The 14,796-nt window shown below is 34.8% G+C and overlaps 1 protein-coding gene across 2 annotated transcripts in view; it reads left to right on the top strand.

The window, feature by feature from the left end:
• Positions 1-14,796, top strand: part of LOC122814877 (carboxypeptidase A1-like) — a 69,833-nt gene that overhangs the window by 27,024 nt on the left and 28,013 nt on the right. For both annotated transcript variants that reach the window (XM_044087151.1, XM_044087150.1), the window contains exons 5-6: positions 10,078-10,179; positions 13,135-13,236. In XM_044087151.1, coding sequence (XP_043943086.1) covers positions 10,078-10,179; positions 13,135-13,236 — 204 coding nt within the window. The remainder of the gene's footprint in view (positions 1-10,077; positions 10,180-13,134; positions 13,237-14,796) is intronic.

Raw genomic sequence — 14,796 nt, 5'->3', positions numbered from 1 at the left:
GTTTTTGCTTGCCTGTTCCTGTTATGGTGGCGAATTTGTCATTTGAACCTTGCCTAAAAAAGGCACTATAGGGACGGCAAGAGCCTTAGCCAGTATCCGGAATCCCAGGGGCGACAGGTGCAGGCCATCTCTGGCAAAGCATCGTGGCCTATCGACCATGTCATCCCAAGCAGACAGATACTGGATCCCCCTAGAATGACACCAGAAGCTCAGCCAATTGTTGAAGTCAATCATTTTGTCCTTGTACTGCGGTATCATTCTGGGCAATGGCAGAATGCTACTCAGGGCTAGGGTCATACCTGCCTGGGTTACAAGATCAGAGAGCTCTTCCATGTCTCTTTTCATGTAGTCTAGTGAGGTATGTTTCAGGTCATTCACACCAACATGGACAATGACAGAGTCATATTTGTACTTGTTGTGGAGTGACCTGAGTGCATGGGTTATGTGGCGGATCCTGGCACCCAACAGGCAGCTGACAGTAACCCTCTCTTTGTTTAGCCTGGTGAGTAGGACATCAGTGTGCCTGACTATAGAGTCACCTATGATTTGTGTATTGGATACGTTGTTTTGCCTTATTGGCTGTTGTTGAGTGGCACACTGAGTCTGTGGGCTATGTGTCATTTGAAACAGTAGTCTTCCATACTGGCCATAAGTGTATATATCATGTGTTGCTGAGTAGACGTGTGTATAATATATATTAATTAGTTATGATAATCCATGCACAGTACTCCATCTAATCTAACTTACATATATTCACAGGTACTACGTGCTCATGTGTGTCTATATATCTATATGTCTATCTGCCTGACTATATGGACAGACACATACTAGATAGACAGAGTTTGTGAGCATGTGTAGGCAGATACACACACACACACACACACACACACACACACACACACACACACACACACACACACACACACACACACACACACACACACACACACACACACACACCAGTTATATAAAATCAGTAACATCCATAAATACTCACTTTAACTATTAAATACTAATTTCTTATAGTGGTTTATTAATCATATTTTATTTACCCTATGTATCCCATTAAAATCTGCCATTTATACTAATTTGTATTTTAGATGTTGTAACTTTCATACTTTCTGTATATTAGTTTACAATTTCTAGCATTTTCATCCCATTTTTCTATCTTTTATTTTTTTTCCATTGATAAACTCAATAATTTTCTTATCATGCATCTCTCATCCAAGATTTTCCCCAACTAAGCACCGTTTGCTGCAACCTGATCACATATAACTCTGTATAGGGAAATACAGCACTATCTCTATACCTGGATTTTACACCTAGCATGCATTCAGGCCTGCTGGAATCTGTGGTGGCATTTTCATACTTGTCAGGGACCACCTCACCTCCAGACAGATTTCAAGACACCCACAAACTGAGCTCATTGCACACCTTAGCCTGAACAAGATACATTATCAGCTTATAACCGGCTACAGGACACCCTTCTTGCCTCCCTGATGACCATGAAAGATTTCTAAATATACTTAAGGAACTTACTTTTACTAAAATACCTTTATAATGAGATATTTCAGCTACTCCTGAATATACTGGAGTATCTATACTTTGAAAGTTGTGTTCACCCAGAGATTCACAGATATAATAAATAAAAACATCTTTGGAAAAAATAGTTAAAAATTCAACTTAAGGACATAATATTATTGACCTGGCCCTAACTAATACAGCCACTAAATATACTAATCCTATATTTTATTTATCCCTAGTTAAGTCTGACCATAAACATCTCTTTCAAAATTTCTCAGACCTCTGCAGTTAATAATTCTGAATTCAAGGATATTAAACAGACAAATACCCTCAGACTCAGTGTTGAGCTATCCAAACTCACATTCAGTATCACAATAGATGATGCCAATGCAGCTGCTGTTTATACAAAGGAGTTCTGCTCTCATATAGTACCTATACCTGATCATCCATACTAGAACCAAATCTAATGAGAAGTTTAAGAAGAAGCCACAGTTGTGATCTACCAGCTTAATTCAACTCTATAACAAGGGGAAAACTGCTTAAATCAAACAGCAGAACTAAAACTGTTCATATTAAAGACTGCATCAAGAATATTGTAGGAAGTAAAAACTATTATTACAGCTAGTAAGTCAAATCGTGAACTTAAATTAGCTTGTGAAACCAAATATAATTATACTTCCTTCTTTGGTTACATCAGGAAACTAAGAAATAACTCCTAGTAACACAAAACCTATCCAATGTGGTACCACAACTCAGACCCAGTGGACAGCAAAAATACTAAAAGACAAATTTAGTGTAGATTTTACCCCTGAAACAACTATTTTAATTTCACAAATTAGCAAATCCCTTATACCTCCCGATATCACAAAGGACCACATACTGATGGTCTCTAAAACTATAAATACATCTTCATGGGGCCTGTTAATTTACCTGGATGCCTAATAAATACCTCTAAGCATGCTGTTGTGGAACTTCTGCTTGAATTGTTTAAACTGAATTTAGCTACAGGATTTGTCCCCAAAGAATTTTGAAATGTGGTAGTGATGCCCCTACATAAGGGTGGTTTTGTCACAGATCTGGGAAACTATAGACTCATTTGTGTGACTTCTCTGATTTCCTAAGATGTGGAATACATTATATATGCCTCATATATCATGATATCAAAAAATCTTATCAGGGTCGATGCACTTCAGTTTGGTTTTGGCAAAAGGGGATCCTAGCTATTCAATCTAGTTAACTTTGTCAAGAATGTCACACTGGCTGTATACATCAGTAAGTCTGTTCACACCGTGTATTTGGATGTGGTTAAAACATTCAATTCTGCACCCATGCAGGAAATGTGAATAAACTAAGTGACTTAAATGTAGATCCATACATGGTGGAAATATAGAACCTACCTAGTTAAGGGGACAGGCTCCTCCTCAGAAAGTATGAAGGTAACTAGTGGTATGCCCCAGGATTCAGTACTGGGACTGCTCTTAACATTTGTTTCTCCCATCTCTAGACCAGGAGTCAGCACCTCAGGCTAGCTAATGTTGCAAATGACTGCAAACTAGATGTTATTGTCAAAGCCCCCTCTGTTTCTCATTCACTAAAGCAGGAACTAACTCTCATAAAGTGTTGTTTGGAAAAAGGGCTAACATTAAATGTTAAAAAGTGTAGTGTTGTCATATTTGATAAAATAAAACATTTTCCTTAATTTATAGTATAGCCAGTGCCCCTCTCCAAAATTATAAGAAATATAAAAAGACCCTGCCAGGGATCTTGGAACCTGGGTTGAAAATTCCCTCTCCTTCAATCACCATGCACCTGCAATAGCCAGAAAATCCTTCTATATTAGCACAGCTAACATCTAAAGGCATGTTATCCAGGTTAAAAGAAGTTATCACACCTCTTTATGCAGCCCTGATTAGAACAATTATTGAGTACAATTCTACCTTTTGGATGTACCTTTATAAAACTATTAAACAAGTGGAAAAGCAGCAGAGGTTCCTAAGAAAATGTTTGGTTTAAAATCCCAGAGCTATCAAGAGGGGCTTGAAATGGTATCTTTTTACTTGGTTTCTTACAGCCTCTTAAAGGGTGATCTATCTATGCCTTTCATTCCATGTCATTAGGGATCCCATCTTTCTTGATTTCCTGTAGCTTTGCAAGTTAGATAACTCTACCAATTTCAGAACTATGGATTTAAATCTCCATTAGCACATAAATAAAATGTCCTGGAGAGACAAATTTGCTACTGAATGCCTACCCCCTCTGAAACAAACCTCCACTGCAAGTTCATAGGTTATTTTGTTAATAGTAAATTGTTGATCCAGAGCTTAAACATTGAGTTACTTAATTCATAAAACAAGCATAAAACTGGACTCTTTCCTTATAAGGACAACACTTCTAAGGTTCTGACTTCTTGCTTGGAGTACTAAAATGAATAGTCTGTATTACCCTAAAACAAAACTTATGTTCACCACCATTCTCTGAAATGTTTATACAATGCATTCATATTTGCATGCTTTATTATGTTGGGAAGGTGTTGTGATAACCTTTCCTTCAGTTTTTATTCATTTTCTATACATAGAAACCAGTGCAACACATACAATTTGCCAGATACATTATATGTTTTGCATCACAGATAGCAATGCACTTAAATTCATATTTTTACAAGGGACCAAATGTCTAAATATCATATCTTAACATATCAAAGTACAAAACTGGCAATTATGGCACCAGATAATACTATTTGCTCTACATGTAAGTCTTTTATTACTGCAAAGATTTTTTTCTAATCAAATTCTTGTTTAAGGTTATTACTCCTTTTATAAAGAAGCCTTTATGATATCACCAGAAGAATTAAGGCTTGACCAATTTATTTTGATTATGTCTATAATCTGTGCTGATCTTCTGGTGTTTTTCATTTTATACCAAATATATTATGTGATCTGTATTAGTATGCATTAAAACATCTCTATCTCTAACACTATTAGAAAAATAGGGGTTAGCACATATTTTTCATTAACCAGTAACACAATCTCTATTACTTTCAATCATACTTTCTTTATAACTTCTTTCTCTTAATTCAATACTCATATTATTCATTTCGTTTATACAATCTTGGATATTGGTAGTGAGTCTATTGGCCCTAAGAAACTGTTCCTGTACTACTGCATTCAATACATACCTTTAATACCTTGGATTCATACTGCTTCTGTGTAAATATCTGCCAGATTGTAATTCTTTCATAAAACTCTTGTCTTTCAAGTAGATATATTATGTATTACGAAAAAATCCAGCACTCTGAGCATGAATAGCAAACATAAGTTTATTTAGGAACCAGACCGGTTTCAGCAACAAGCTTTCTTCAGTGGCTGATTTAAAAAAATACAGAAGAATCAAGTGTGTGTGTGTGTGTGTGTGTGTGTGTGTGTGTGTGTATTTATTTTTGTGTATGCATAAACTGCTACCAATTCAAAATGCCCCAAAGTTCCACTGAAGGTAGCCTAATCAGGCATCTCTCTCTCACACAAAAATTACATGCTACTCAGCTGTAGGGAGACAGAGGAGGCAAAGTAACTCTCATATAATGCCCATGAGAAGCAAGCTGTAGTTTGTACAGCACACCAGTTACAAGTATATAAGATAAATAAAAATTAAATCAGACACAGAAAGGGACACGTGCAGAGAAGAAGACAAATAGAAGAGCTTGTCTGAATCTCATGAATATAGGGGAAGGCTGTAATATGAGCATTAACTAGAAATGGTACAACTAGTACAAAAAGGCATGGAACAGCTATGAAATGTCACTAGAGGGAGAAAGGGCTGAACGCATGGCAGGATAACTAGCTCTGCTGCTACCACTGGCCTATGCAGGTGGGGACATTGTTTTTAATAGGGGGAACCTGTCTGTAGATATCCCAAAAACATTGTAACCGGTTTACGTAACCTCCAGCATAAATGGATACTGGTAGTGGAGATGAACACCCCCAAGGAAGCATTGTAGTGGAGGTTTGCCATCTCTGCTAACAAGAGGATCAGGTGAGAGGCAACTAATGCAGGAAGGCACATGGGAAATGCCCCAAAAGGGAAAATGAAAACAAAATGATCCATCAACTGTCAAGCCGCCTAGCACACAGAGACTTATTCAAACAGTACTGAGATGGATATAATATATTAGATTTATAACTGAACCCAAACATCCCACTTCGGCCTATGCAATAAAGATACCAAACAGGTTTATACAAGGCAACAAAATATATATTACATTTCATTCTTTATATGTTCATTTGAAAAAATAATATCAACAATAATCAATACTAAACTATTTTGCTGACAATTCCCATCGATGTCCAGTGTTAATTGATGGGCTGAGAGGGCAACCTGTACAGCAATGAAAAAATGTGCATGATAACTGCAACGCCATGCTGTACAGCAATGAAAAGATGTGCATGATTACTGCAACACCATGCTGTACAGCAATGAAAAAAATGTGCATGATTACTGCAACACCATGGATTAGATTCTTGTGGCAAAATGCAAAATATCAGCTTGAAAACTGAGATTGAAAGTTCAAGAATAATCTAAGGCATTGGATAAGAAAGAAAAGTCACAAATCTAACAATGGAACACAAAAGAGTACTGGTTTAAATTTCATGTTTCATGTCCCAGAAGTAGAATATAAAAACATTAGAACATTCATTTTGAAAGTGAAATTATTACTACAAAACTGAATTACTGGTTTTATCAGAAGCACTTTTGGGAGAATACCTGAATAACAGAATATATATTAATAAAAATGTAATTTAAAATTTAAAAAGATGATGTTTTTGGGTATTGCTGTTAACAAAACAGTTGCTTTAAGCATTATTGATTTTTTAATAATTGATATTTATATCGGCTCATTACATTAAAAGCTCTAAATAACCTGTTTTCATATTTCTTGTTTTTTTGTGTTGATTTCTGTGAGACCCTCTCTTATATCCCATTAAATATACATACAGGTGACCATTTAATAAGACCAGTGATAAACGCATTCATGGTTCTGAAGTTACCTTATGAATACCAAGGAATTACGCATCTCAGTATTTTCCTAGTCATATGGTAACACATGTATCACTCAAATACCTCCTGCATTGTCATGTACTTAAATTGCAATGTGCTATCTGGACAATCATAAGGTTTCAGATCTAAAAGAAATGTTCTTTATTATATTGTAAACATTTATTTGCCGTCTACTGATTGGTTATATTAGTGACCCAGGAACACACAATATAATCTGCAGTGTATGACCTCAAAGTTGACAACTTGGATTTGTAAAATCACTAGTTTTTAACATAAGGTGAGCAAAGGAATTCAACTCTATATATGCTGCAAAGCACAATGTAGTTGTTGTCATGGGAGAATTCAGTCGTAAATGTTGTTTTACAGAGATACTGTGAAATCACATTTTTAAAAAGTGGCATATATCATGCCTTTGATCCCTGAAATGAGTAGTCTGAAATCCTGGTTAAGAAATTATAGGCACTCTTCAAAGTTATGAGTCTCGGTTTAAAACAGGGAATGCTCCTTATTTGTATTATATTTTAATATTTCAGATCCACATTTATCATACCATCTATGGACCCATCTTAAAGACAGCTACAATGTCATTGTATGGTTCCATCACAAAGAATTATTTTCACTCAGAAAATATGAAATCACTACATCGTAAGTGAAAACGCAACCCTTAGGAGTGAACTGCACAGTGACTGTGCTATAACTGAGTAAAGCGTGCCTTAGATGTGTACACGGAAAGTTGTTGAAAAATACATACAAGTTATAAATATCCATTCATTTTAAGTAATATGCAGCTCCTATTTTTGCCATTTTAGTAATATGCACTTACATATTTTGCATGTTTGGATACTACAGCATTAAAATGAAAAAAAAATTATCAAGATGACATTGAGTGGAAATAATCTTCAAGAAAATTAAATGAAAATGTGCTCTTCGGTACCTAAAAAATATTTATTTTTGACAGAACATAACTATTTGATATCAAAACACATAAGAAAATATGCCGTCATATAACCAAACTACTTACTCTTTAAATTGTATATCTATAGGTTCCTTAACTGTAAAATAAATAAGATGATAGGGCATACAGAAATGCTCAAGGGTATGCCAGACAGAAATGATGACTGACAGCATAGATATAACTGCTGTATACAGTAAGTTAGCACTGTTTTTGTTTACTAGGGTCACACATCTCAACTGTCCAGATTTTTGCAGAATGTCCAGATTTTTTTTGGCTCATATTTTTGGCTTGGTCATAAAATTAGTGATTTTTTTTGTCAAACTATTGGGATGATCTGAGGATTATAGTCACTAAACAATGACAAACAATTTGAGTTTCAGACTTCAAAATCCTTCAGAAAATAAATGTTGAAACAAACCCTGTTACTCTTGCAACTTTCTAAATATACAAGAGCAATATTTAAACTACGTCCCTATTTTGGGCCTTTGTCCCCCCATTTTGTTGGGCTTTGTTCAGATTTCTTGCAAGGTTGAGAGGTATTACTAGTGTTGTTTACTTATATACGTGTCACATTATGCTTGATGGAATTGTTCTACTTCTTCCCAAATAGAGTTTCAAAATGGGCTAAAAGGATCAATATACTTGATTAATAATAATAAATAAATCAAAAGTTTCACTGCAAGAACACAATGGCACATTTTTATTCTCTTCCTTTACGCATGCATTTTTTTTAGCAATTGATGCTGAGGGTAAACAAATTGCCTGAAGTGTAGTATACATTGAAATATATAATCACTTCACCATGTGGTTATGTGAGGTAGCTGTACTACCTGATAAAGTGAAAAAAAAAAATCCAGAACATTAATATTTGTAGCATGTCACCAGAGAAACTCCAAAAGACCAATACTGAATCCATAATAAACTCAAAAATGTGACACAGTATGCACCAGGAAAGTAATACATTTGCAGTAGAAAGACTGACAATAATCTTTGCATTAATGGTATCCAGTATCTAGCTTTACTTATTAGCATAAACGATAACATACAAAGGACAGAACTTGAGAAATAAAGCTGAAAGTAGCCTGCCCCTTTTTTGATAGACCTTGTTTTTTTACATGATATGCTGAATGCACTGGAGATTTATTGTATTCAGTCTTGAGTTTTCACTATTTAATATGTCCTTAGTTTGTTGACACCCCCTCACCCACGTTTACTCTCCAAGACTGAGCAAGGTGGGTTTCAAAAAGAAAGGAAGTCATACTACAACAACTTTCCTTTGTGAACTTTCCCAGATATTTCTTCTCTGTAAGCCCACAAAACAGTCTACTGCTGGGATAAACCTTACAACTGTGAGTGAATTTTGAGGACACTTAATATGTTAAAAGTTCTTCACTATTTCTCTTTTTACCTCTGCTTTTTCCATGTCCAAGATTGATATTTTAAAAATATGCATATTGCTTTTTCAATACGCATATTACTCGGAACATTTTTTTTAGCAGAAAGGGGTATTGGAAGAATAAAGATTCTCATTAATTTTGGTAAAGCAAGATGCCTTTGTGATCTGCAGTTAAACAGTAGTAAAGGACATGTCTTTCCAGCAGTGTTTATTTTCCTCAAAGCACTTTAGCAGCAAAGGGGATGTGTTAATAGAGCCATGAATAGTTTGTTATCAGAAACGTTGTGAAGTTAACATTTTAGAAACAAAATCTACTGATTAGTTATATTAGTGACCCAGAAACACACAATATAATCTGCAGTGTATGACCTCAAAGCTGACAACCTGGATTTGTAAAACCAATAGTTTTTTTAGCATAAGATGAGGTATGTGTGCTGACTGGTGGTTTAAAGGTTCATTTTGTTCTCTCAGTGCACTTTGTTCCCCATTTGAATTCTATGATGGGGTGACATTTTTTTGGGATGGAACAGCATTTTCGGTATAGTTTTCACAGAATCTTCTTTGAAGTACTGTGCAAATATGTTAATATACTAACTACTTGGCTTGCCATATGAAAGGCTAAGCTCCTGGCTGAAGTTTCTGTTCTATACTGTATAGTGTTTGTACTAATATGCAGTACAGATATAAAAGAAAATATGTCTGCTTGCGTCTTTGTTTTGGTGTGCACCCTGTACTCATCTGCATCCACCACATACATCTTCAGTCTTACAGTTATGTGTCATACTATATGTAACTTAACTAATGCATGGATTATACAGCTTATGCACGGTTACAAATTATATGTTGGCAGACCTATATTTTCCTTAGTGTGTAATATGGTGTCCAGCTAATATTTTATAGAAAGTAGCATGTCCTTTCTCAGAGCTTTGTCTGTGGCTCATTGCTTGTGTCAGTCATCTCAGGCTCAGTACTACATGCACTACTGTGTATTTATGGGCAGACAGCATATTGTACATAATTTACTGTCAGTACTATATGATATCTTGCCTTTTCTTCTGATTTACAGGATACAAATACACACTGAGTACAATATGGTGTATAACATCTCAGTGGTAACATAACACATCATCCTTTTACTTGTATGTTACAGATCAATGCTTTCATAGATCAGCTGGTTGCTGAAAATCCTGGCCTAGTCAGTAAGACAGTAATTGGAACCAGTTATGAGGGTCGACCACTCAACCTCCTCAAGGTAAGTGTATATATCATTGTGCATTGGAATATATCACAGAAGAATATCAGCCAATTTAGTTAACTGTTGTAGATTTATGGGTTTCCCTTCAGCAATAGTGAACATTAATGATCTTTCTATAAACTTTAAATAGATAATATAATTCATTTATGGAATATGCTTCTAGAATAATTTATTAATAACTAGAAAAAAGGTGCATTTTTAGCAGTAGTCAACAATGTAAAATTTGACAAGTATTTATCGCAAAAAGCACATTCTGAGACACGTATATTTGTGAGAAACGTATTTATTCACTCTAAAGAAGTCACTATCCCACTTTACACTTCACTGATGCCAATCTGTTATTGAATATAAATCAGAAAACATGCAAGTGTAAAGGATACTGAAGGAATCAAGCTTTTTTAATAAATTAGTGCCTGTACAAAACAAACACCAGTGAGCACTTGTGTCTCAAAACGGACTTCATCACACTGATAAAACAGTTGTTGAATACATTGCATTCTGCAGACTTTGAGCAAGGCAGTTGAAACAATTTAAACAGGTACAATGATTCCTTACTGGAAAATCTTAGGGCTGGAATCTCTTAATTACTCAAAAAGACTTCAGAAATTATTTGTAGTTTCATTTTTATAAGTATGCTTAATGGTGATCTCTGTCTGTCTATAAAAAGCAATATCTAAGGCTGTTCTACTTGAAAGTCTAATCCTGAAACAAACACCAGAAAAGGAAAGCTAATGCTAAAATAAGTAGCCATAATTGAATAAACATTGTAGATAAATTCTATATTGCATTCAGTTATTATGGAATGAGCTTCCCCTTACAATCAGAAGCCAGTGTTTGTTGACACCACATCAAAAACTAATCTCCCTCTCTCGGTCTCTCTCTGTCTTTAGCCATTTGCTGATTACTGCCCCAACTAGGAATATATTCTGTACTGTTTGTGGAATAAACTAGTTCATCCTGAATACAGCCAGTGGAATGTTCTGGCACTGTCCCTTCCTGACCGCATCCACAGCACTTGTAATTACATCCTCTATTTTCCTTTTCTATTCAGTGACCCATTCTGCACTTTCAGCCTTTGCTTTCCCCCAGGCTTGTTGGAATCTGAATGTGGAATGACTATGTTCCTTTCCTCTGTGTGCCTCTCATGGCAGTAATCCATTTTCAGTTTTAAGTACCATTGTACCTCAATGTCCATCCTGACACGTTTTAAACAGTACAGTGTAGCAAACTGAGAAAAAACACCTCACACTTAAAGCATGTCCAAGACTGAGTACACAGACAACTAGTTTTGTTTCTGAGATTCAGTGTTAGATGGAATTTATCCTCTGCAGATTGATTCCCATTTGTTCATTTTAGTGGTTCTTAATGTTATGTTACTCTTCTGATCTGCATTGTGTGATCTTCCCTGTCCCCTCCTGCCTCTAGCATTTTACATGAAACACTTTCTTCTCTCATCAGTTAATTTTCTGTATTTGGTTGTCAAACAACATTTTTTTATTATTTCAAAAACAAAAAAACACATTAAACTATACAAAAGGATTATATACAATATAGAAGATGTCATAAGAAAAATATTATTAGGCTTATCAGTATAAGTGAAAGATTTAGCTGAAGTAGTAATACTGGTGAAAGATAGACAATTTTATAAATAACAAATAAATTCTTAACAGTTAAAAATTACTACAATGTTACTTGAATGGAATCCTCCATCCTCAGTCCACAACAATCTCAAACAAAAGCTTCTAAGCTGTGCTCTAATTAACAATTTTTTAGCTTTTTAAGTCAATTTGTAAGATCTCAGATATTTTGTAATGACTTGAGAGAATTTTCCATAGAGATTTGCATAAGTACGCCAGTATACTGAAATATAATATTTTGCTAAGTTAAAAACAATTATGTGTAAATACATTTCTTGTGAAATAGATTGATGAAATATATCAAACAGCTATGGCAAAATGCTAAGATTTTAATTTGTGATTTATTACCTGCCACATTGTTTACACACAGTGAGAAGACTGTAATATATGTACAATGTCAGTCTCAGAATCACCACCAATGAGGTAGCAGGAAAATATGCAGCAATCTTGACTAGTGTTTGGTCTGAATAATTATATGATGAGTATAAACATACTTAGTGGAAGATTATATCTAATGAGTCTGTATGTCTCCCAAATTGATTATACATCAAAAGTGTCATTGTACATGGACCAGATGGGAGATGAATATATCTGTTCACTAACATTTGTCTTAGAAATTATTAGAGAAAATCATTTTCAAATCTGATGAAATTTTAGACATGTTGCTTCATCTATCAAACTAAATATCAACTTGTTTTGCAGGACAAATAATATAATTTTATGGCAAGCCACAAGTACTACATATCTCTCATTCTGGTTTGTGTCTCCATATTAACAAAGTCATATACAAACACATTTGTCAGTTAAGGGTATTCAGATGAGATCCTTCTGTAATTTTACTCCTGGTAGTATAACTGGCTGAAATAGAATTACTGTCTCATGTAAATGTAATATTTTAAATAATTCATGAAATAACTAGCAAAGCTGATAAACAAATAACCAACATTTAAGTTTCAAAATCTCTTAGTGGATTAAAAAGGTACAATAAAGCAATAAGTTTCAGTATTTTTTGAAAACAGAAAAAGTCACAATATTAATAGGGTAATACAATGTTTGAGAAGCAAACCTGCCAGACTTGTGAAAGTAATGCATGCATATGATACCGATTCTGATAGGCACATAGTACATAATTAGGAATGCATATTGTGTGAATATCTAAAGCTAAGAAAACAGTGTTGAAAGAGTGAACAACCTTTACCTAAATGGAAGAAATATTGCAGCCAATACAGTGATAGTAAGACAATGTGGCTATAATCTTGAGTACAACTAATAATAATTATGATTCCATTAATATTCTTTTTCACTATCTTTATAGTTCAGTACTGGAGGAACCAACCGCCCCGCTATCTGGATCGACACAGGCATTCATTCCCGTGAATGGGTTACTCAAGCTAGTGGAGTGTGGTTTGCGAAAAAGGTAAGCATTAAGGATCAAAATATGAAATCCAGATAAACCGAATCATCAAATAATGCATGTTTCACCTCAACAAAACACAGTGAAATAATGCATCTGAAATTAATACCACTGAAATTAACATACTGCTTTTGATTCGTGGAAACACAGAGCTGAGATGCCAGTATTATCCCACTCACTTCTAAATATTCTGAAATTCAGTCCTTTAGCAGTGATTCTTTGAATTCTTTAGTGGTGATGTTAAACCAACAGGTTGGCAGATTCAGTCTTTGTCCCCGATCTTACTCTTCTGAAAGGGAATCACATTTTTTCCCCAGTTTTCAGGAACATTACTTTCCTACCATGATTTGTTAAAATTCTTAGCAAACTTGGCTCACCATCAGTCCAGAAAATGTTTTATATTTCTTTGTCGCTACTGACTTTATGGCACAAGTTTGTTTAAAATGTATTTATTACCTATGGTGTCATTGTTTTAAGTGCGTTTTAATGTTTTTGATTAGTAATATGCCTGGTTTAATACACTTTAGCTACAAATTCACCACCCATACATATATACATTTAGTCATCATCGCTTAATGTCATAATATCAGTGGTATACAAATCATTTCCTTCACAAAGCAATTAAAGAAATTAAATATACATGCTCATTAGTGAAGCTATCTTCATTTTCTGATATGTGATCTACAAAACTAAAAGAGGTAATTTATACATGGCATTATTTAATCACTGACACTGCTTAACCATGGAGGTAAGGAGGAGGTACTCATGCTTGGCAAAGTTTATCCACTAAAGTTTTACCCTCACAGGTAAATTGTTTCACCCAAAGTCCACCACAAGTTATTAGTATAAGATAAAGCTGGACTGCATTTCTACAGAGAAGGTCAAAGTGCTGGAGACAGATTGGGTGAGGTTAAAAAGGATCATGTGCATAGTGCTGCAGACATTTCTGCCTAAATCTATGGGAAAACAAATTAAAGTATGATGAAAAAGTAGGGAACAGTGTATTTTAAATTCCAAAAGTGAAAATGTTATGAAGCCTACGTAGAACAGCAGAAACTACCCCATTTTCTTCATAGACATTCCTTCAGTTAATAAGCATTCAATGTGCTCACATAAAATATAATAAATTATTTCTGTCCTTCTACTGTTTTATTCCAAATTCCACTATCAAAAAGCTACCCACCAGTACAATGATCACCAGAGCCTATGGTATACTTATCTCAGTTTGGGAAAATAAAGATTGCATTTGAAGAACATATTAGCTTTGTGCATCAGGAAACATAACATAATTATTTAATCTTTCAGCAGGTATTAGGACTGCTGTCGTACGGTGAAATAATCAGAACGATATATGAACCTTACTTTTTTAGTTGCTTTAAGATTTAAATTAATAGTTAATTGTGTAGGTGCAATAATGTACATGTAATCAACCCCTCCTAGAGATCTGCATATGAGCTATTTCACTGTACTTATATAGACTAACAGGTCAGTGGCCAGTGGACATAAGGGTCATTCATTGGACTGCTTCTGTTTGGTATGTCCATAGCAAATAAAACAGGAAGA

Source organism: Protopterus annectens, chromosome 11.part0 (genome assembly GCF_019279795.1).
Source record: "Protopterus annectens isolate FY-2018-M chromosome 11.part0, PAN1.0, whole genome shotgun sequence".
Lineage (NCBI taxonomy): Eukaryota > Metazoa > Chordata > Ceratodontiformes > Protopteridae > Protopterus > Protopterus annectens.
Note: the sequence above shows the minus strand (reverse complement) of the source record. Positions and strands in the feature narration are given on the sequence as shown.